This window comes from Salvelinus fontinalis, chromosome 7 (assembly GCF_029448725.1).
Source record: "Salvelinus fontinalis isolate EN_2023a chromosome 7, ASM2944872v1, whole genome shotgun sequence".
Lineage (NCBI taxonomy): Eukaryota > Metazoa > Chordata > Actinopteri > Salmoniformes > Salmonidae > Salvelinus > Salvelinus fontinalis.
Window position 1 is genome coordinate 63,953,093 of NC_074671.1, and position 24,071 is coordinate 63,977,163.

Sequence of the window (24,071 nt, forward strand, 5' to 3'; positions counted from 1 at the left end):
AATTTGTAGGGACATGGACTTTACAAGGTGTCGAAAGTGTTCCACAGGGATGCTGGCCCATGTTGACTCCTATGCTTCCTATTATTGTCAAGTTGGCTGGTTGTGCCTGGCACCTACTATCATACCCCGTGGAAAGGCACTTTAATCTTTTGTTTTGCCCAAAGTTACTCTCAACTGCAGCGGCAGCTGCTGATTGGCTGAATACCCGGGTCGCGAGATGGTTAGTTGTCAGCAAAGCGGCTTGACAGAACTATGATGCCATGTTTTCGAACCACAGGCGTGAGAACTCGAGTTGTCAGATATTGAAGGCCAAGAGTTTCAAATCGTTTTACCGGAACACGTCATTTTTCACTTGCTTGTTTCAAGTGTCAAATGTCTTTTTTTTTGTACACGTGATTTAAAAAAAAACGGTGCAGTGTCTGTTTACAGGCGATTTGAACACTTATGGCCATTTTTACATGCGTTCATTACACCTGTTCAGCCTGTTGGGTAAGGAATGGCGTTTTTGTATAATTGCCGAAAACTTATTTGGTAGCTAACGTCACATTTTATGATTTTTTTATTTTAAGCATTTATGTATTGCACAAAGGTATTTTTTATTTTCAGTTAATTTGTCCTTGTCTGAAGTATTAAGCTAAGCACCTACTTTTCCATAACCCCATTTGTTTGATGAATAAATTAAAGCAATAGCAGTCACTATACTTTCCAAACCGCAAAGGCTGAATTCCAATGTTTTATAAACTGTTACCGATGCAGCGGAGAAAGGACCAGGGTGCACAACATTTGAGATAAATAAGCTTCTTGTGCATATGGAAAATATCTGGGATCTTTTATTTCAGCTCATGAAACATGAGAACAACACTTTACATGTTGCATTTATATTTTTGTTCAGTGTATACTTATTCCCTGACGTTGTCCAAGTTCTGATTTCTCATTAATTCCATATTGCCCACTTCCTCACCAGACAGTAGCAACAAACTATTACAAACGGTGCTAATTTCATTCATAAACATTTTAAAAAAGGGCAGTAGACATTTCCCCGATCATAGTCTAGCTCAAAACTAATGAGACTTTCAGTATGTAAAAAGTAACAGTACAAAACCATTATTTTAGCAAACATAAAATAATTTGACTGAATAGATATTTAATAAACATTTCAAAACAATACATTATACTATAGACCTGCTAAATTACATCCAGCATAAAAAAAACAGAATAAACTAAAATAATTCTGTATTTATTTGATGTAACAATATTTCCTGACGCAAACATTGTATGACTTGGTGAAGTTGGTAGAAAGAAGCAGTCTGTTTTCTTCCCGCTCCTTCATTCGTGGTGCTCGTTCAACATAGCATTTGGAGATTCCTGTGAACATCATTATAAACATGTCATTCTGAACAGCAACATCTTCCTAACAGGAATTTAGACCAGTTGACAATTCAACAGAATTCAGTCTTGTTCATGTTGATGATCGGTACAACATGAGACAAATAGCAAGCCATGGTGTATGAGTCAATATTACTTGATTATTACGTTGGTAACCAGTTTTTAATAGCAATAAGGCTCCTCTGGTTTTTGTGGTATATGGCCAATATACCACGGCTATGGGCTGTATCCAGGCACTCTGTTGCATCATGCAGAAGAACAGCCCCAATCCGTGGTATATTGTCGATATACCACAAACCCCTGAGGTGCCTTATTGCTTAAATATAACACAGATACATGCGCATGTGAGGTTTCAAATAATGTTACTACTACTAGCTTGCTCTCTCCCTGCTTTTCGTGAACATGTTTATCTGATATAGCTAGTTATTGTTCTTCCTTGCTCATCCAAAGCAGGCTTTTCTCCTCCTCGCTAGTCTTCAGATGCTAGTCTTCAGATGCTGGTCTTCAGATGCTGGTCTTCAGATGCTAGTCTTCAGATGCTGGTCTTCAGATGCTAGTCTTCAGATGCTAGTCTTCAGATGCTAGTCTTCAGATGCTAGTCTTCAGATGCTGGTCTTCAGATGCTAGTCTTCAGATGCTAGTCTTCAGATGCTAGTCTTCAGATGCTAGTCTTCAGATGCTAGTCTTCAGATGCTAGTCTTCAGATGCTGGTCTTCAGATGCTGGTCTTCAGATGCTGGTCTTCAGATGCTAGTCTTCAGATGCTAGTCTTCAGATGCTAGTCTTCAGATGCTAGTCTTCAGATGCTAGTCTTCAGATGCTGGTCTTCAGATGCTAGTCTTCAGATGCTAGTCTTCAGATGCTAGTCTTCAGATGCTAGTCTTCAGATGCTAGTCTTCAGATGCTAGTCTTCAGATGCTAGTCTTCAGATGCTGGTCTTCAGATGCTAGTCTTCAGATGCTCTAGACTAAATGATCATGTTGTGGCTGTAACATGGACATTGCATTAGAACAACAACTAGATACACTCTTTAAAAAAAATGGGTTCCAAAAGGGTTCTTCAGCTGTGCCCATAGTATAACTAGTTGGTTCCAGGTAGAACCCGTTTGGGATCCATGTAGAACCCCCTTTCCACAGAGGGTTCTACCTGGAACCCAAGAGGGTTCTTCAAAAAAGTTATCCTATGGGGACAGCTGAATAACTTAATGTTCTAGATAGCACCTTTTCTAAGAGTGTAGCTTTATCAGATAGACATTATCAGGAAAAGCAGCTCATTTAGCAAGCCAATAAAATACCTACTGCATTGGTTCAACCTTGAAATATATCTAAAGATAGAGATCTTTTATCTCTGTAGCAGTTTCCTCTCACCTCGTCTGGGCACTGCAACAGACAGATCTTATTCCCCATTCTCTATTGTTTAGATTCTGCAGGGAGCGAGCCTGTTCTCCTAAAACATTAGCTAATAGCTAAGTTAGCCAACTTGAGCAAATACATCTCCGCTTGCTAACTAGCAAAGCTAACCAATTACACAACAAATACAAAGTAAACAATTATTTTCTAAACTAATACTAGTCTCAACCAAATGACAAGTACAAAGAACTATTGTTCTGTTCCACAACGTAACAACCATTAGTTACAGGTTGGACAGAAGACTATTGCTAGCTAGCTAACTAGCCATGCTATTTCAATGAAAATAAGCTAGCTAGCCAGCGTCAGCATTACAACTACATAGCTATGTGGAAAAGTCGTTTTAATTTCTTCCTCCATTTTTCTCACCAACGCCTTGCTGTAGCGTTTACATTCTGCAAAGCTAACGTTAATTCACTAATTTTAACAATTTGATCCATATTTAGAAACATCTCCTCCCTCCCTGAGTAAGCGATTCATCTCAGTGTAGGAAAGGATGAAACAGCGTGTGTGCCACCAGTAAGTACATATAGTAGTCTAAATCCCCTCGCACGGTCCCCGCAGCCGGACAACTTTCTCATGGCTTCTGGAGGGAAATGCTGTAGGAATGCTCAACCGGTGTCGCTCATTCAACCGACAGAAACTTTCAACCGGTTCTCATTAAGCAGCGAGTCGGAGTCAGAGGCCGAGCCTTCTCTGGTCTCTACTCCTCCCGTTACGGGGTCTGAGACGCCGAAGCCACCCACCATTAGCTCTGGCAAATTGAAAACCCTAGTCATTGGCGACTCCATTACCCGCAGTATTAGACTTAAAACGAATCATCCATCGATCATACATTGTTTACCGGGGGGCAGGGCTACAGACGTTAAGGCTAATCTGAAGATGGTGCTGGCTGAAGCTAAAACTGGCGAGTGTAGAGAGTATAGGGATATTGTTATCCACGTCGGCACCAACGATGTTAGGATGAAACAGTCAGAGGTCACCAAGCGCAACATAGCTTCAGCGTGTAAATCAGCTAGAAAGATGTCGGCATCGAGTAATTGTCTCTGGCCCCCTCCCAGTTAGGGGGAGTGATGAGCTCTACAGCAGTCTCACAACTCAATCGCTGGTTAAAAACTGTTTTCTGCCCCTCCCAAAATATAGAATTTGTAGATAATTGGCCCTTTTTCTGGGACTCACCCACAAACAGGACCAAGCCTGGCCTGTTGAGGAGTGACGGACTCCATCCTAGCTGGAGGGGTGCTCTCATCTTATCTACGATCATAGACAGGGCTCTAACTCCGTAGCTTCACAATGAAATAGGGTGCAGGCCAGGCAGCAGGCTGCCAGCTTAGTGGAGTCTGCCACTAACACAGTCAGTGTAGTCAGCTCAGCTATCCCCATTGAGACCGTGTCTGTGCCTCGACCTAGGTTGGGCAAAACTAAACATAGCGGGGTTCGCTTTAGCAATCTCACTGGAATAAAGACCTCCTACATTCCTGCCATTATTGAAATAGATTGTGATACCTCACATCGCAAAATAGGGCTACTTTAATGTTAGATCCCTCACTTCCAAGGCAGTTATAGTCAATGAACTAAAAACGGATCATAATCTTGATGTGATTGGCCTGACTGAAACATGGTTTAAGCCTGATGAATTTACTGTGTTAAAGGAGGCCTCACCTCCTGGTTACACTAGTGACCATATCCCCCGCGCATCCCGCAAAGGCGGAGGTGTTGCTAACATTTACGATAGCAAATTTCAATTTCTCCCCAAAAAACGACGTTTTCGTCTTTTGAGCTTCTAGTCATGAAATCTTGCAGCCTACTCAATCACTTTTATAGCTACTGTTTACAGGCCTCCTGGGCCATATACAGCGTTCCTCACTGAGTTCCCTGAATTCCTATCAGACCTTGTAGTCATAGCAGATAATCTTATAATTTTTGGTGACTTTAATATTCACATGGAAAAGTCCACAGACTCACTCCAAAAGGCTTTTGGAGCCATCATCGACTCAGTGGGTTTTGTCCAACATGTCTCCGGACCTACCCACTGCCCCAGTCATACTCTGGACCTAGTTTTGTCCCATGGAATAAATGTTGTGGATCTTAATGTTTTTCTTCATAATCCTGGACTATCGGACCACCATTTTATTACGTTTGTAATCGCAACAAATAATCTGCTCAGACCCCAACCAAGAAGCATCAAAAGTTGTGCTATAAATTCTCAGACAACACAAAGATTCCTTGATGCCCTTCCAGACTCCCTCTGCCTATCCAAGGATGTCAGAGGACAAAAATCAGTTTTTGTCCTAACCTAACTGAGGAACTCAATTTAACCTTGCGCAATACCCTAGATGCAGTTGCACCCCAAAAAGCAAAAAACATTTGTCATAAGAAACTAGCTCCCTGATATACAGAAAATACCCGAGCTCTGAAGCAAGCTTCCAGAAAATTGGAACTGAAATGGCGCCACACCAAACTGGAAGTCTTCCGACTAGCTTGGAAAGACAGTACCGTGCACTATCGAAGAGCCCTCACTGCTGCTTGATCATCCTATTTTTACAACTTAATTGAGGAAAATAAGAACAATCCGAAATTTATTTTTGATACTGTCGCAAAGCTAACTAAAAAGCAGCATTCCCCAAGAGAGGATGGTTTCACTTCAGCAGTAATAAATTCATGAACATCTTCTAGGAAAAGCAAATTATGGACTCCTCTTTAAATCTGCGTATTCCTCCTAAGCTCTGTTGTCCTGAGTCTGCACAACTCTGCCAGGACCTAGGATCAAGGGAGACACTCAAGTGTTTTTGTACTATATCTCTTGACACAATGATGAAAATAATCATGGCCTCTAAACCTTCAAGCTGCATACCGGACCCTATTCCAACTAAACTACTGAAATAGCTGCTTCTTGTGATTGGCCCTACTATGTTGAACATAATAAACGTCTCTCTATCCACCAGATGTGTACCAAACTCACTAAAAGTAGCAGTAATAAAACCAAACCTTGACCCAGAAAATATAAAAAACTATCAGCCTATATCGAATCTTCCATTCCTCTCAAAGATGTTAGAAAAAGCTGTTGCGCAGCAACTCACTGCCTTCCTGAAGACAAACAATGTATATGAAATGCTTCAGTCTGGTTTTAGACCCCATCATAGCACTGAGACTGCACTTTTAATGGCGTCAGACCGGGGCTCTGCATCTGTCCTCGTGCTCCTAGACCTTAGTGCTGCTTTGATACCATTGATCACCACATTCTTTTGGAAACCCAAATTGGCCAACACGGACAAGTTCTGGCCTGGTTTAGATCTTATCTGTCGGAAAAATATCAGTTTGTCTCTGTGAATGGTTTGTCCTCTGACAAATCAACTGTAAATTTCGGTGTTCTTCAAGGTTCCGTTTTAGGACCACTATTGTTTTCACTATATATTTTACCTCTTGGGGATGTCATTCGAAAACATAACGTTAACTTTCACTGCTATGCGGATGACACACAGCTGTACATTTCAATGAAACATGGTGCAGCCCCAAAATTGCCCTCGCTAGAAGCCTGTGTTTCAGACATAAGGAAGTGGATGGCTGAAAACTTTCTACTTTTAAACTCGGACAAAACAGAGATGCTTGTTCTAGGTCCCAAGAAACAAAAAGATCTTCTGTTGAATCTGACAATTAATCTTGATGGTTGTACAGTCGTCTCAATAAAACCGTGAAGGACCTCGGCGTTACTCTGGACCCTGATCTCTCTTTTGACGAAATATCAAGACTGTTTCAAGGACAGCTTTTTTCCATTTACGTAACATTGCAAAAATTTGACATTTTCTGTCCAAAAATGATGCAGAAAAATGAATCCATGCTTTTGTTACTTCTAGGTTAGACTACTGCAATGCTCTACTTTCCGGCTACCTGGATAAAGCACTAAATAAACTTCAGTTAGTGCTAAAAACGGCTGCTAGAATCCTGACTAGAACCAAACAATGTGATCATATTACTCCAGTGCTAGCCTCCCTACACTAGCTTCCTGTTAAGGCCAGGGTTGATTTCAAGGTTTTACTTCTAACCTACAAAGCATTACATGGGCTTACCCCTACATATCTTTCCGATTTGGTCCTGCCGTACATACCTACACGTACGCTATGGTCACAAGACGCAGGCCTCCTAATTGTCCCTAGAATTTCTAAGCAAACAGCTGGAGGCAGGGCTTTCTCCTATAGAGCTCCATTTTTATGGAATGGTCTGCCTACCCATGTGAGAGACGCAGACTCGGTCTCAACCTTTAAGTCTTTATTGAAGACTCATCTCTTCAGTAGGTCCTATGATTGAGTGTAGTCTGGCCCAGGAGTGTGAAGGCGAACGGAAAGGCACTGGAGCAACGAACCGTCCTTGCTGTCTCTGCCTGACCGGTTCCCTTCTCTCCACTGGGATTCTCTGCCTCTAACCCTTTTACAGGGGCTGAGTCACTGGCTTACTGGTGCTCTTTCATGCCATCCCTAGGAGGGGTGCGTCACTTGAGTGGGTTGAGTCACTGACGTGGTCTTCCTGTCTGGGTTGGCGCGTTAAAACTCTTGTTATGGGCATTTTTACACGCGTTCATTACACCTGTTCAGTGTGCATTTACAGGTGATTAGAACGTTTGAATATTATACTTTCGGACGCACGAAATGGTGCCACTACACACGTTTTGAACACCTGTGTAGTAACGGTTACTTTTCATGCGTCTGAAAGTACCACATTGTAGCCCCTCCCATCTTCATTTCTGTGAGTTTGACTTCCGGCCTGCTGCGATCAAATCAAATCAAATTTATTTATATAGCCTTTTGAAACTCTTGGCCTTCCATAGTCGGAATAAGGGGACATGAGCATTTATTTCAGAGAGCGCTCCGTAAGCCATGCCCCAGTGGGCAGAGCTAGGCACGTTGGACTGGGACACATTTTAATATAATAAAGCCTCTCATTTTACAATGGGTCAGCCTTAGTTCTGTGTAGCATAGTTATGCTAATACATTTGAGACCAGTGCATTGAAGTTAATTTAGTCTTTTACCTAATCAGTGAAATATCTTTGCGTAGTAAGCAGGGAAACAACGAGTCCCAGAGAGTTCAATAGAACATACCAGAGGAGGGCATCGTTTACTAGGCTACATCATTTATTAGGATCATCTAATACCACCAGTGTTTGGAATACATTGAGTTCGTTGACAAAACAGACCGAAGGAAAGCCTTTTCACACTGAGATTTGGTGGGTTTATGTAAACTATGCGATTTAAATTGGAGACCGATTTTATAGCAGTGAATGTAATCTATTAATGTACTGTTCTAGTATTTCTAAATAGCAACCATATCAGCCAGGGAAATTAAATGTTCTCACTTTATGATAGAACACTCACATTTTCAGTGAAGTTGAAATCCTTCCTCTTCAATGGTAAGGTCCCCTGCACCATAAAGTCACTGCTGTGGTGCCCACCAGACCATCTGGTGAGGCACCCAGACCCTGTGACCCAAAACCCTGACTCCTCCACATCCATCCCTGTAGCCATTTGAATGCCTTGATGCCCTCCTCTTCCTTATCAGACAACACCCCATCCAACGACTGATCTGAGGACTGTTCTTAGCAGTGACGAAGTAACACCTTGATCCTAACCACAGCTCCATAATTGCTGTCCTTCAACCTCCCTCCTCATGGTGTGCCTGTTGGTGTGCTGTCCAACTGTTGCCTACCGTTTAGCCTCCTGCTCCAGCCAGGACGCCTGCATGCCCCAGGTGCCCTTGTTTTTACAACGTCCGGTACAGACAGGGATGACGTGGAGGGTAGCGGTTGTTCTGGCTCAGGTTCAAGAAGACATTTCCTTCCACTGAACCTGCCCCAGAGACTGTTCCTTACCCTCTGATGATCCTCCTCTGTGGGCTCTCGGGACAGAGGGTTGTGGTCTTTGGCCGGGTACAGTTCCTCCACTGACTGCACCTGGTTGGGTGCCAGCCGTACGGACAATATTGTGAACCGCCAAAATAGGCTGCATGGCGCCACTGATGAGCTCCACGGAGGCATTCTCATGTGGTAGAGAGAATCCCCTGGTCACCTATAGAGACCTGCCAAGAGGAAGGATGTTAAGTGCCACATGCCTTTCAATGAATGACTTGGAACACCTTGAAATGCATTCGTTGTAAGAAATGTGCCATCTAAATAAAGTTTGATTTGATTGAAGACATTACCGCTGTAGAATATTTAATAAACTGTCATTTTCAGGACAAGTGGTTTTTCCATGACCTTTTAATTAATAACTTGGGATTTTATCACTTAATATTAATCATACAGTGGGAAGGATCCTATAGATCAACACTGTGTGAATGCATGTACCACTCTGAATAAATAAATACAGTGCCTTTTGAAGATTTGTGTTTGGTCATTAAACTACAAAACAGGCTGGATGTCTTAACAAAATCAATTCTGAATGTCAATAGATTTAGATTAATTCTCATCAATGGAAACATTCTAGAACTGAGGTATCACTCATCGAAGTCCGGTATCCGGGGTAATCTGGTTAATGATTATATAGTTAAGTGGCTCTTTCCTTGTAGAATGTTGACAGCTGTATAGAACATATTGTATTGCAAAGATGCTCAAACTTCATTTAATAGCTACACTCACCAGACACAGGATAATCTTTATCCCTCATGCTGGGCCTGACCAAACCGGTGAATTGTTACTTACTATAGCTGCACTTCTCCACATGGCCAGACTTCTAGTGGACTTCTCCTCTTCCAATGCTCTTATGCTTATCCTTGAAAAATACCATGAGGTCTGAAATAGACACCAACGTTGACATACTGTACAAACAATTACCTAGGCTAAGTAAAACAATGATGTTTGATCTACTGCTCTGCTAACTAGCTAGCTAACGTGTAGCCAGTGAGTAGCTAAAACAGAGAAAGGGGATGTACATTCATGGATTGGATCCAGGAGGTCTTGCTGATCGCGGTGGTGAACGGTAGCTGACAGTGTCGACTAGAGACTACCTGTAGGAGCTTCCTGCAGGAATTTGTAGTCTTTCTGAGGATGAGTTTTAGTAAGGTCGGGTTCCTTGCGTTTATAGTCATGGTGATCAATTGCACTGCACTGATGGGAGTGGAAATCACATAAAATAGATGTGGTAGTTGCAGATACATATTTGGGTGTGAGAGATTTTAGTGCAGAAGAAGTTGAGGGAAGTGGTTCCATCCTCCAAGGCAGATGGCCTGGTGTATGATCGTTTAGGGCCAAAGTAGTGGGATGGGGTGGTGAGTTTTTAGGGATAGTGTATTGGTGCAGGATTAGATGGTGGAAATTAAGATTTTCCCATTCTCCTTTATTCATTTTTTTTATGTGACCTAAATGTGCAATCCGTACTCCAACCTGCGATAAGCAGCAATACGCTAGAGTGTCTAGTCTGACGGAAATTCACATAAAGAAGAAGAGAATATCTCCAAAGATGTTTATGTAAACCAAGATAGACCACATGTTGTTTCCAATGGGAACAAATGAGTCATAGTGGGTAGAGCCAAGCACGTGCTAGTGATATCCTATTGGCGTGTTCTAGCTAACCTCTCAATATTTCCCTTAGAGAACGCCTAATCGGTGAAGTGCTTGTGTGCAATAACTCAATTTGCATTTGGATTCCTAAACAACGACATTTCAAAAATCGTTTGAAAGGGTAAAGTCTACTAAACTTGGCCCACTCTGTTCATAACAGATTTTAGTTTGGGGAACAGAAAACTGAATTGAGATAAAATGTTTAATCGATGAGAGAATTTGCAGAATGTCGGCCAAAATCCATCTCGTTCCATCTTCTCCCACTGCCGGCGAGTGGGCTTCCTCTCACTACCGTATCTGGTAGTGAGTGTGAAACGCCAACCGGATGCTTCACATTTATACATCCAATGAAATATCTGTTTTATTGTTCTGTCTGTGATGTCGCGTTTGCTCTGTTCACTGTTGCCAATTTAGCAACTTTGTCGCTATATTTAGCGAGTATTCAGACCTCTCTAGCGACAAATTTTCAAAAAAGCGACAAATCTATCATTTTTTTCTGGTGTTATTGGAGACTTTTGGAGACTGACGTGAAAACATGTATCGTTCTTACTCTTCTCAACGAGAAGCGGGTGCTGCTGTGCTGCAAATTCCCATATCGATCAATGTGATACAATCCTTTTCCAAAGCGTCTGATCTATATCTTAACATTAATAAATGTGAACTCATAGCTGTCAAAGATTGTGTGACACCTTCATATTATGGTATTCCAGTAAAAGAAGAACTTACATATTTAGACATAACCATTACAAAGGATCAGAAGTCTAGAGGCTTACAAAATTTTAACCCTCTTATTAAAAACCCCCAGAAGAAGCTAAATCAATGGCTACAGAGGGACTTATCTTTAAAAGGTAGAGTCCTAATAACCAAGGCTAGACTAACAAATGGCGCTCTATCTTTATATCTTGACAGTAAAATACGCAAGGAGATACACCAGATGCTTTTCAACTTTCTGTGGAGAAACCGTACCCATTACATTAGGAAAACTGTTGTAATGAACACTTATGAGAATGGTGGGCTGAATTTTCTGGACTTTACTACCTTAAATAATACTTTTAAGAATTGGATAAAACAATTCCTAAGAAGACCCACTTCTATGTGGAATGTTATTCCTCATCATGTCTTTTCTACTTTTCATGTTGGTTTGCAATTATAATATTGACAAAGTTCCAGTGAAACTTTCTGCTTTTCATCGGCAGGTATTCTTGTCATGGTCCTTAATTTATAAACACAATTTTTTTCCACAAAGATATTATATATGGAATAATCAGGATATATTGTATAAAAATACTTATTTGTTTTTGGAATATTGGTTCCCGAAATAATATCCTATTGGTGAGCCAACTGGTAAATGCAGAGGGTCTTTTACTCAGTTATAAGGAATTTTTATCACTTTACAAGGTCCCTGTAACACCTAAAGATTTTGCAATTGTTTTAGATGCCATTCCCTCAGGTGTTGCTTTATTATTCAGGAACGTGTCAAGACCTGACCCTCAGAGCCGACCTTCTATTGACCCTGTTGACTCATCAGTAGGAAAGATTTGTTTCTCTTTTCGTCCATTCAACAACAAAGCGATATGAACCTTGTTTCAGCAGGATGTTGTATCTATACCTTATGTCATGCCTTATTGGAATGGATTTATTGATAATATCTGTTGGAAAAAAGTTTGGATGTTGCCACACACATACCTACTTGTTAACAAAAGTAAGAACGTTTCCTTCAATATTATTCATAAATATTATCCTGCCAACCACTATATGAAGAAGTTTAAGGAAAACATCAACTCAAATTGCTCCTTTTGTAATGACCACCCAGAAACAGTGTTGCATCTTTTTTTGGCATTGTATTCATGTAAGAAAACTGTGGCAAGACATCAGTAGGTTTATAATTGAACACATTTATGAAGAACTTACACTATTGTGGAGAGATGTACTGCTTGGAGTCTTTACCTATGATAGAAATAAGCTGAAACATTTATATGTGATTCATTTCGTTATTCTTTTGGCCAAATTTTAACAAATTAACAATATTAACAAATAAAAAAAACATTTTCTTACCTTAAACACGAAATTGAACTGTATTTTAAGACAATTAAATACTCTACTAATAAAAAAGCTGTTAGAATTATAAGTGTATGTATGTCCCTTAATAAGGTCCTTGTGTAATGTGATATTGTACCCCCTAGCCCAATTATCCATTGTATATTATTCATATATACTTGTGTTCCCTCATGTACTTCCTGTATTGATTTGTTGTTAATAAAAAACAAATATAAAAAAAAAGACAGCCAATAGCTACTTTCCTTACTGAGGAGTTGGCAACACTGCCTCTGTTGTAGTGGTGGAACAGGAAGTTCCGGGAAGGCGCCATAATTGTGTGGTAAAGACGATATATTTTGTGTCTATTATTACAGGTATGTAATAGCTCGTTTAAACTTTGTAATATCGAAAGAACATGTCATAACGTGCTGGGTAACAGATCCTTTAAGGTATTGTCACGTTTGGTAAAGGTTTTACGTGTATTGTTTGTGTCAAGCCGAGTGAGCATAACTATTTTATAAGTCACATAGCTAGAGACTTTGGGTTTGGCAGAGTGAATGAACATCATTTAGTAAAGCTAATTTCATTTAAAAAATCTATTCATTTGCTATTTTTGAGTTCGTTAATGGTTTTGTGTAAAATTCACGGGATGGTAAAATGGCGGCTCCCCTTCTGTCTACGTCAACTGAATTCAGTGCAGGCAGCGCGGGTTCATTTTTTCATTTTTTACATGTGTAACAATATTCAGACATTCAGGTGTTTCTATCTTTATCTATGATTGTTAATATGTTGTGACAAATGGGAAATACAATAGATTTTTGTGAGGTGAAATAATACAGTGAAGACATGATTATTCAGGAACATAGTACATAGTGCTGCCTAAATTGCAAGCATGATCAGAAGGATAGCTAAATATTTACCAGGAAAGATTCTTAAGCAAACAACCCAAGCATTAATTGTGAGTCAGGTGAACTACTGTTCTGTGGTCTGGGGACGTGCATCAGCAAGTAAAATTTCAGAGGCTGCAGATTGGACAGAACAAAGCAACAAGGATTGTTTTAAGGTAGAGATATGGTTCTTCTGTTGTAGTCAGGCACCATGCTCTTGGTTGTTGATCAATCAACAAGATAATTGAAAAAAAAACATGTTTATTTTATTTCACAATGCACACCATTTAAAACGGACAAACTCTATTCACACCAGTATTCAGTTGGTTAGAGACAGACATTCAGTCAATACCAGGAATAGATTGTCCACAATCTGTGTTATCCAGACAGAAACGAGAAATAGGCTAAATAACATTTAGATTCAGAGCAATAACGAAATTGAATAATTTATCTGAGCGAACCAGAAACCTTTCAATATATAAATTCAAACAGTACTTTTAAAATCATTTAATTATAATACATTGGAAGGTTATGCAGGACTATGGAAGAATCAATCCAACTTTCAGACTGTTAAGAGTATTTATCTGGTCAATATGTCAGTGTGTTATGTCTCTTTGTAACAGTGTGTTATGTCTCTTTGTAACAGTGTGTTATGTCTCTTTGTAACAGTGTGTTATGTCTCTTTGTAACAGTGTGTTATGTCTCTTTGTAACAGTGTGTTATGTCTCTTTGTAACAGTGTGTTATGTCTCTTTGTAACAGTGTGTTATGTCTCTTTGTAACAGTGTGTTATGTCTCTTTGTAACAGTGTGTTATGTCTCTTTGTAACAGTGTGTTATGTCTCTTTGTAACAGTGTGTTATGTCTCTTTGTAACAGTGTGTTATGTCTCTTTGTAACAGTGTGTTATGTCTCTTTGTAACAGTGTGTTATGTCTCTTTGTAACAGTGTGTTATGTCTCTTTGTAACAGTGTGTTATGTCTCTTTGTAACAGTGTGTTATGTCTCTTTGTAACAGTGTGTTATGTCTCTTTGTAACAGTGTGTTATGTCTCTTTGTAACAGTGTGTTATGTCTCTTTGTAACAGTGTGTTATGTCTCTTTGTAACAGTGTGTTATGTCTCTTTGTAACAGTGTGTTATGTCTCTTTGTAACAGTGTGTTATGTCTCTTTGTAACAGTGTGTTATGTCTCTTTGTAACAGTGTGTTATGTCTCTTTGTAACAGTGTGTTATGTCTCTTTGTAACAGTGTGTTATGTCTCTTTGTAACAGTGTGTTATGTCTCTTTGTAACAGTGTGTTATGTCTCTTTGTAACAGTGTGTTATGTCTCTTTGTAACAGTGTGTTATGTCTCTTTGTAACAGTGTGTTATGTCTCTTTGTAACAGTGTGTTATGTCTCTTTGTAACAGTGTGTTATGTCTCTTTGTAACAGTGTGTTATGTCTCTTTGTAACAGTGTGTTATGTCTCTTTGTAACAGTGTGTTATGTCTCTTTGTAACAGTGTGTTATGTCTCTTTGTAACAGTGTGTTATGTCTCTTTGTAACAGTGTGTTATGTCTCTTTGTAACAGTGTGTTATGTCTCTTTGTAACAGTGTGTTATGTCTCTTTGTAACAGTGTGTTATGTCTCTTTGTAACAGTGTGTTATGTCTCTTTGTAACAGTGTGTTATGTCTCTTTGTAACAGTGTGTTATGTCTCTTTGTAACAGTGTGTTATGTCTCTTTGTAACAGTGTGTTATGTCTCTTTGTAACAGTGTGTTATGTCTCTTTGTAACAGTGTGTTATGTCTCTTTGTAACAGTGTGTTATGTCTCTTTGTAACAGTGTGTTATGTCTCTTTGTAACAGTGTGTTATGTCTCTTTGTAACAGTGTGTTATGTCTCTTTGTAACAGTGTGTTATGTCTCTTTGTAACAGTGTGTTATGTCTCTTTGTAACAGTGTGTTATGTCTCTTTGTAACAGTGTGTTATGTCTCTTTGTAACAGTGTGTTATGTCTCTTTGTAACAGTGTGTTATGTCTCTTTGTAACAGTGTGTTATGTCTCTTTGTAACAGTGTGTTATGTCTCTTTGTAACAGTGTGTTATGTCTCTTTGTAACAGTGTGTTATGTCTCTTTGTAACAGTGTGTTATGTCTCTTTGTAACAGTGTGTTATGTCTCTTTGTAACAGTGTGTTATGTCTCTTTGTAACAGTGTGTTATGTCTCTTTGTAACAGTGTGTTATGTCTCTTTGTAACAGTGTGTTATGTCTCTTTGTAACAGTGTGTTATGTCTCTTTGTAACAGTGTGTTATGTCTCTTTGTAACAGTGTGTTATGTCTCTTTGTAACAGTGTGTTATGTCTCTTTGTAACAGTGTGTTATGTCTCTTTGTAACAGTGTGTTATGTCTCTTTGTAACAGTGTGTTATGTCTCTTTGTAACAGTGTGTTATGTCTCTTTGTAACAGTGTGTTATGTCTCTTTGTAACAGTGTGTTATGTCTCTTTGTAACAGTGTGTTATGTCTCTTTGTAACAGTGTGTTATGTCTCTTTGTAACAGTGTGTTATGTCTCTTTGTAACAGTGTGTTATGTCTCTTTGTAACAGTGTGTTATGTCTCTTTGTAACAGTGTGTTATGTCTCTTTGTAACAGTGTGTTATGTCTCTTTGTAACAGTGTGTTATGTCTCTTTGTAACAGTGTGTTATGTCTCTTTGTAACAGTGTGTTATGTCTCTTTGTAACAGTGTGTTATGTCTCTTTGTAACAGTGTGTTATGTCTCTTTGTAACAGTGTGTTATGTCTCTTTGTAACAGTGTGTTATGTCTCTTTGTAACAGTGTGTTATGTCTCTTTGTAACAGTGTGTTATGTCTCTTTGTAACAGTGTGTTATGTCTCTTTGTAACAGTGTGTTATGTCTCTTTGTAACAGTGTGTTATGTCTCTTTGTAACAGTGTGTTATGTCTCTTTGTAACAGTGTGTTATGTCTCTTTGTAACAGTGTGTTATGTCTCTTTGTAACAGTGTGTTATGTCTCTTTGTAACAGTGTGTTATGTCTCTTTGTAACAGTGTGTTATGTCTCTTTGTAACAGTGTGTTATGTCTCTTTGTAACAGTGTGTTATGTCTCTTTGTAACAGTGTGTTATGTCTCTTTGTAACAGTGTGTTATGTCTCTTTGTAACAGTGTGTTATGTCTCTTTGTAACAGTGTGTTATGTCTCTTTGTAACAGTGTGTTATGTCTCTTTGTAACAGTGTGTTATGTCTCTTTGTAACAGTGTGTTATGTCTCTTTGTAACAGTGTGTTATGTCTCTTTGTAACAGTGTGTTATGTCTCTTTGTAACAGTGTGTTATGTCTCTTTGTAACAGTGTGTTATGTCTCTTTGTAACAGTGTGTTATGTCTCTTTGTAACAGTGTGTTATGTCTCTTTGTAACAGTGTGTTATGTCTCTTTGTAACAGTGTGTTATGTCTCTTTGTAACAGTGTGTTATGTCTCTTTGTAACAGTGTGTTATGTCTCTTTGTAACAGTGTGTTATGTCTCTTTGTAACAGTGTGTTATGTCTCTTTGTAACAGTGTGTTATGTCTCTTTGTAACAGTGTGTTATGTCTCTTTGTAACAGTGTGTTATGTCTCTTTGTAACAGTGTGTTATGTCTCTTTGTAACAGTGTGTTATGTCTCTTTGTAACAGTGTGTTATGTCTCTTTGTAACAGTGTGTTATGTCTCTTTGTAACAGTGTGTTATGTCTCTTTGTAACAGTGTGTTATGTCTCTTTGTAACAGTGTGTTATGTCTCTTTGTAACAGTGTGTTATGTCTCTTTGTAACAGTGTGTTATGTCTCTTTGTAACAGTGTGTTATGTCTCTTTGTAACAGTGTGTTATGTCTCTTTGTAACAGTGTGTTATGTCTCTTTGTAACAGTGTGTTATGTCTCTTTGTAACAGTGTGTTATGTCTCTTTGTAACAGTGTGTTATGTCTCTTTGTAACAGTGTGTTATGTCTCTTTGTAACAGTGTGTTATGTCTCTTTGTAACAGTGTGTTATGTCTCTTTGTAACAGTGTGTTATGTCTCTTTGTAACAGTGTGTTATGTCTCTTTGTAACAGTGTGTTATGTCTCTTTGTAACAGTGTGTTATGTCTCTTTGTAACAGTGTGTTATGTCTCTTTGTAACAGTGTGTTATGTCTCTTTGTAACAGTGTGTTATGTCTCTTTGTAACAGTGTGTTATGTCTCTTTGTAACAGTGTGTTATGTCTCTTTGTAACAGTGTGTTATGTCTCTTTGTAACAGTGTGTTATGTCTCTTTGTAACAGTGTGTTATGTCTCTTTGTAACAGTGTGTTATGTCTCTTTGTAACAGTGTGTTATGTCTCTTTGTAACAGTGTGTTATGTCTCTTTGTAACAGTGTGTTATGTCTCTTTGTAACAGTGTGTTATGTCTCTTTGTAACAGTGTGTTATGTCTCTTTGTAACAGTGTGTTATGTCTCTTTGTAACAGTGTGTTATGTCTCTTTGTAACAGTGTGTTATGTCTCTTTGTAACAGTGTGTTATGTCTCTTTGTAACAGTGTGTTATGTCTCTTTGTAACAGTGTGTTATGTCTCTTTGTAACAGTGTGTTATGTCTCTTTGTAACAGTGTGTTATGTCTCTTTGTAACAGTGTGTTATGTCTCTTTGTAACAGTGTGTTATGTCTCTTTGTAACAGTGTGTTATGTCTCTTTGTAACAGTGTGTTATGTCTCTTTGTAACAGTGTGTTATGTCTCTTTGTAACAGTGTGTTATGTCTCTTTGTAACAGTGTGTTATGTCTCTTTGTAACAGTGTGTTATGTCTCTTTGTAACAGTGTGTTATGTCTCTTTGTAACAGTGTGTTATGTCTCTTTGTAACAGTGTGTTATGTCTCTTTGTAACAGTGTGTTATGTCTCTTTGTAACAGTGTGTTATGTCTCTTTGTAACAGTGTGTTATGTCTCTTTGTAACAGTGTGTTATGTCTCTTTGTAACAGTGTGTTATGTCTCTTTGTAACAGTGTGTTATGTCTCTTTGTAACAGTGTGTTATGTCTCTTTGTAACAGTGTGTTATGTCTCTTTGTAACAGTGTGTTATGTCTCTTTGTAACAGTGTGTTATGTCTCTTTGTAACAGTGTGTTATGTCTCTTTGTAACAGTGTGTTATGTCTCTTTGTAACAGTGTGTTATGTCTCTTTGTAACAGTGTGTTATGTCTCTTTGTAACAGTGTGTTATGTCTCTTTGTAACAGTGTGTTATGTCTCTTTGTAACAGTGTGTTATGTCTCTTTGTAACAGTGTGTTATGTCTCTTTGTAACAGTGTGTTATGTCTCTTTGTAACAGTGTGTTATGTCTCTTTGTAACAGTGTGTTATGTCTCTTTGTAACAGTGTGTTATGTCTCTTTGTAACAGTGTGTTATGTCTCTTTGTAACAGTGTGTTATGTCTCTTTGTAACAGTGTGTTATGTCTCTTTGTAACAGTGTGTTATGTCTCTTTGTAACAGTGTGTTATGTCTCTTTGTAACAGTGTGTTATGTCTCTTTGTAACAGTGTGTTATGTCTCTTTGTAACAGTGTGTTATGTCTCTTTGTAACAGTGTGTTATGTCTCTTTGTAACAGTGTGTTATGTCTCTTTGTAACAGTGTGTTATGTCTCTTTGTAACAGTGTGTTATGTCTCTTTGTAACAGTGTGTTATGTCTCTTTGTAACAGTGTGTTATGTCTCTTTGTAACAGTGTGTTATGTCTCTTTGTAACAGTGTGTTATGTCTCTTTGTAACAGTGTGTTATGTCTCTTTGTAACAGTGTGTTATGTCTCTTTGTAACAGTGTGTTATGTCTCTTTGTAACAGTGTGTTATGTCTCTTTGTAACAGTGTGTTATGTCTCTTTGTAACAGTGTGTTATGTCTCTTTGTAACAGTGTGTTATGTCTCTTTGTAACAGTGTGTTATGTCTCTTTGTAACAGTGTGTTATGTCTCTTTGTAACAGTGTGTTATGTCTCTTTGTAACAGTGTGTTATGTCTCTTTGTAACAGTGTGTTATGTCTCTTTGTAACAGTGTGTTATGTCTCTTTGTAACAGTGTGTTATGTCTCTTTGTAACAGTGTGTTATGTCTCTTTGTAACAGTGTGTTATGTCTCTTTGTAACAGTGTGTTATGTCTCTTTGTAACAGTGTGTTATGTCTCTTTGTAACAGTGTGTTATGTCTCTTTGTAACAGTGTGTTATGTCTCTTTGTAACAGTGTGTTATGTCTCTTTGTAACAGTGTGTTATGTCTCTTTGTAACAGTGTGTTATGTCTCTTTGTAACAGTGTGTTATGTCTCTTTGTAACAGTGTGTTATGTCTCTTTGTAACAGTGTGTTATGTCTCTTTGTAACAGTGTGTTATGTCTCTTTGTAACAGTGTGTTATGTCTCTTTGTAACAGTGTGTTATGTCTCTTTGTAACAGTGTGTTATGTCTCTTTGTAACAGTGTGTTATGTCTCTTTGTAACAGTGTGTTATGTCTCTTTGTAACAGTGTGTTATGTCTCTTTGTAACAGTGTGTTATGTCTCTTTGTAACAGTGTGTTATGTCTCTTTGTAACAGTGTGTTATGTCTCTTTGTAACAGTGTGTTATGTCTCTTTGTAACAGTGTGTTATGTCTCTTTGTAACAGTGTGTTATGTCTCTTTGTAACAGTGTGTTATGTCTCTTTGTAACAGTGTGTTATGTCTCTTTGTAACAGTGTGTTATGTCTCTTTGTAACAGTGTGTTATGTCTCTTTGTAACAGTGTGTTATGTCTCTTTGTAACAGTGTGTTATGTCTCTTTGTAACAGTGTGTTATGTCTCTTTGTAACAGTGTGTTATGTCTCTTTGTAACAGTGTGTTATGTCTCTTTGTAACAGTGTGTTATGTCTCTTTGTAACAGTGTGTTATGTCTCTTTGTAACAGTGTGTTATGTCTCTTTGTAACAGTGTGTTATGTCTCTTTGTAACAGTGTGTTATGTCTCTTTGTAACAGTGTGTTATGTCTCTTTGTAACAGTGTGTTATGTCTCTTTGTAACAGTGTGTTATGTCTCTTTGTAACAGTGTGTTATGTCTCTTTGTAACAGTGTGTTATGTCTCTTTGTAACAGTGTGTTATGTCTCTTTGTAACAGTGTGTTATGTCTCTTTGTAACAGTGTGTTATGTCTCTTTGTAACAGTGTGTTATGTCTCTTTGTAACAGTGTGTTATGTCTCTTTGTAACAGTGTGTTATGTCTCTTTGTAACAGTGTGTTATGTCTCTTTGTAACAGTGTGTTATGTCTCTTTGTAACAGTGTGTTATGTCTCTTTGTAACAGTGTGTTATGTCTCTTTGTAACAGTGTGTTATGTCTCTTTGTAACAGTGTGTTATGTCTCTTTGTAACAGTGTGTTATGTCTCTTTGTAACAGTGTGTTATGTCTCTTTGTAACAGTGTGTTATGTCTCTTTGTAACAGTGTGTTATGTCTCTTTGTAACAGTGTGTTATGTCTCTTTGTAACAGTGTGTTATGTCTCTTTGTAACAGTGTGTTATGTCTCTTTGTAACAGTGTGTTATGTCTCTTTGTAACAGTGTGTTATGTCTCTTTGTAACAGTGTGTTATGTCTCTTTGTAACAGTGTGTTATGTCTCTTTGTAACAGTGTGTTATGTCTCTTTGTAACAGTGTGTTATGTCTCTTTGTAACAGTGTGTTATGTCTCTTTGTAACAGTGTGTTATGTCTCTTTGTAACAGTGTGTTATGTCTCTTTGTAACAGTGTGTTATGTCTCTTTGTAACAGTGTGTTATGTCTCTTTGTAACAGTGTGTTATGTCTCTTTGTAACAGTGTGTTATGTCTCTTTGTAACAGTGTGTTATGTCTCTTTGTAACAGTGTGTTATGTCTCTTTGTAACAGTGTGTTATGTCTCTTTGTAACAGTGTGTTATGTCTCTTTGTAACAGTGTGTTATGTCTCTTTGTAACAGTGTGTTATGTCTCTTTGTAACAGTGTGTTATGTCTCTTTGTAACAGTGTGTTATGTCTCTTTGTAACAGTGTGTTATGTCTCTTTGTAACAGTGTGTTATGTCTCTTTGTAACAGTGTGTTATGTCTCTTTGTAACAGTGTGTTATGTCTCTTTGTAACAGTGTGTTATGTCTCTTTGTAACAGTGTGTTATGTCTCTTTGTAACAGTGTGTTATGTCTCTTTGTAACAGTGTGTTATGTCTCTTTGTAACAGTGTGTTATGTCTCTTTGTAACAGTGTGTTATGTCTCTTTGTAACAGTGTGTTATGTCTCTTTGTAACAGTGTGTTATGTCTCTTTGTAACAGTGTGTTATGTCTCTTTGTAACAGTGTGTTATGTCTCTTTGTAACAGTGTGTTATGTCTCTTTGTAACAGTGTGTTATGTCTCTTTGTAACAGTGTGTTATGTCTCTTTGTAACAGTGTGTTATGTCTCTTTGTAACAGTGTGTTATGTCTCTTTGTAACAGTGTGTTATGTCTCTTTGTAACAGTGTGTTATGTCTCTTTGTAACAGTGTGTTATGTCTCTTTGTAACAGTGTGTTATGTCTCTTTGTAACAGTGTGTTATGTCTCTTTGTAACAGTGTGTTATGTCTCTTTGTAACAGTGTGTTATGTCTCTTTGTAACAGTGTGTTATGTCTCTTTGTAACAGTGTGTTATGTCTCTTTGTAACAGTGTGTTATGTCTCTTTGTAACAGTGTGTTATGTCTCTTTGTAACAGTGTGTTATGTCTCTTTGTAACAGTGTGTTATGTCTCTTTGTAACAGTGTGTTATGTCTCTTTGTAACAGTGTGTTATGTCTCTTTGTAACAGTGTGTTATGTCTCTTTGTAACAGTGTGTTATGTCTCTTTGTAACAGTGTGTTATGTCTCTTTGTAACAGTGTGTTATGTCTCTTTGTAACAGTGTGTTATGTCTCTTTGTAACAGTGTGTTATGTCTCTTTGTAACAGTGTGTTATGTCTCTTTGTAACAGTGTGTTATGTCTCTTTGTAACAGTGTGTTATGTCTCTTTGTAACAGTGTGTTATGTCTCTTTGTAACAGTGTGTTATGTCTCTTTGTAACAGTGTGTTATGTCTCTTTGTAACAGTGTGTTATGTCTCTTTGTAACAGTGTGTTATGTCTCTTTGTAACAGTGTGTTATGTCTCTTTGTAACAGTGTGTTATGTCTCTTTGTAACAGTGTGTTATGTCTCTTTGTAACAGTGTGTTATGTCTCTTTGTAACAGTGTGTTATGTCTCTTTGTAACAGTGTGTTATGTCTCTTTGTAACAGTGTGTTATGTGTGAAAATGTGATCGCATTATAAATTGTGTTTTTAATGTTTTAAGGACTCTTGGAAGAATAGTCCAAATGGGAAGTAAAATATATCCACATAAAATCAAAAGAAACTGCAACCTTGTTCTAAATGTTTTTTTGAGTAATTGATGCATTTATGTAAATGTAGGAAATCTACTATAGGTTAAGTGCACTTACGTTGTGTAATTTAAAGTGTGCACTTTGTGTCTAATGGGAATGAATGTTGAGTTGTCAATGCTTAGCTACCTGATCTATTGAAATTAGATAATTGAACAAATATAATTTATATTTAGAGAATAAAGAACGTGCCAGAACTGTCAAGAAAATAACTTTTGTGTCCGTTTCTCTTTATTACTTCAGGCCGACAGGTCAAGTCTGAGGAGGGTAACATCAACAGTGAGGACAAACCCAGCCTGCCTCTCTTCTTCCACACTGAGTCCAAACCTACAGTCACTGGGTCCTGATTGTGACAGTGGAGCCCAGTTTGCACTGCAGGATCCAGAGATGGCATCAGTGAAGCTGGAAGACTGCAGTCAAACACTGGAGCTGAATGTCAACATTAAAGATGAAGAAGAGGAGGAGGAGATTGGGACATCTGTTTCTCATGGTAAGCACAGAGTCTATCTAGATAAGTTATCTGACTCACACACCCCTGAAGAACTTCAGACTGTTGTTCCTTTCAACTTCATACTGTGCGTTGAAAGTTGCTGTAGAACTGTTTCAATGAGAAGGTAGATGTTATTTCATGCTACTCAGACTTGCATGGTTTGACACCAGTATTGTCAGCATGTGTTTTATTCAATGGGTTATCTGGAGTTATCAGAGTGTAGACTAAAGAAGTGAAGTAGATAAACTGCCAGTGTTCTGAAGTTCTATGAAATGAGTCTGTAGTTGCTACGGTTGCTGTCAATTCCATTTTGAATTCCAGTCAATTCAGGAAATACACTCATTCTAATTTTAATTCTCTACAATGCTTTTCGATCAGGAGAAGTTGGGGTAACACTTTACTGTAGGTGTCCTTAGTCATGTGTTAATAAAGCCTTTTATAACACCTATATAACAACAGTAATGAGTAACGGCAAAAAATCTTATGAAACTAGTTTATAATGGGTGTTTATAGATGACTGTTTATCCTGTTGTCATATGCGCTAATGTCTACTGTTATAACAACTGCTATTACACAGTCTGCATGACAACTTATGTCCTATTCTATTACATGCTACATAAGTGTCTGCATATCATTTACCAATCTCTTTGTCACATTATAAAACGGGCTGTTTGGATCCCTGATGCTGATTGGTTGATAGCAAGGAGTTATCACCACAATCCACACACAATGCCTGTAAATAGTTCCATTAGATTTATCACATCCGCTGTCCCACAGCCCGGCCAGTCAATTTATAACTCTAATCTGCCCTGGAAAAAAGCTTCTCTAGACAATATTTCCCCATGCTACTAGACTATCTGACCTGTGTAACATGTTGTGTCTCCACTGTGCCATGCATATGAACGTGACGAGTGACTCTATCCTCTAACAT

At 38.2% G+C, this 24,071-nt stretch overlaps 2 protein-coding genes across 2 annotated transcripts in view; both read left to right on the forward strand.

Annotated features, from left to right (window-relative positions):
• Positions 1-24,071, forward strand: part of LOC129860165 (zinc finger protein 883-like) — a 57,739-nt gene that overhangs the window by 14,921 nt on the left and 18,747 nt on the right. The gene's annotated exons all lie outside the window — the stretch shown is intronic.
• The window catches only part of LOC129860216 (zinc finger protein 345-like), a 52,572-nt gene continuing 51,428 nt past the window's right edge, over positions 22,928-24,071 (forward strand). The window contains exon 1 of the mRNA XM_055930607.1: positions 22,928-23,140. Coding sequence (XP_055786582.1) covers positions 23,038-23,140 — 103 coding nt within the window. The 5' untranslated portion in view covers positions 22,928-23,037. The remainder of the gene's footprint in view (positions 23,141-24,071) is intronic.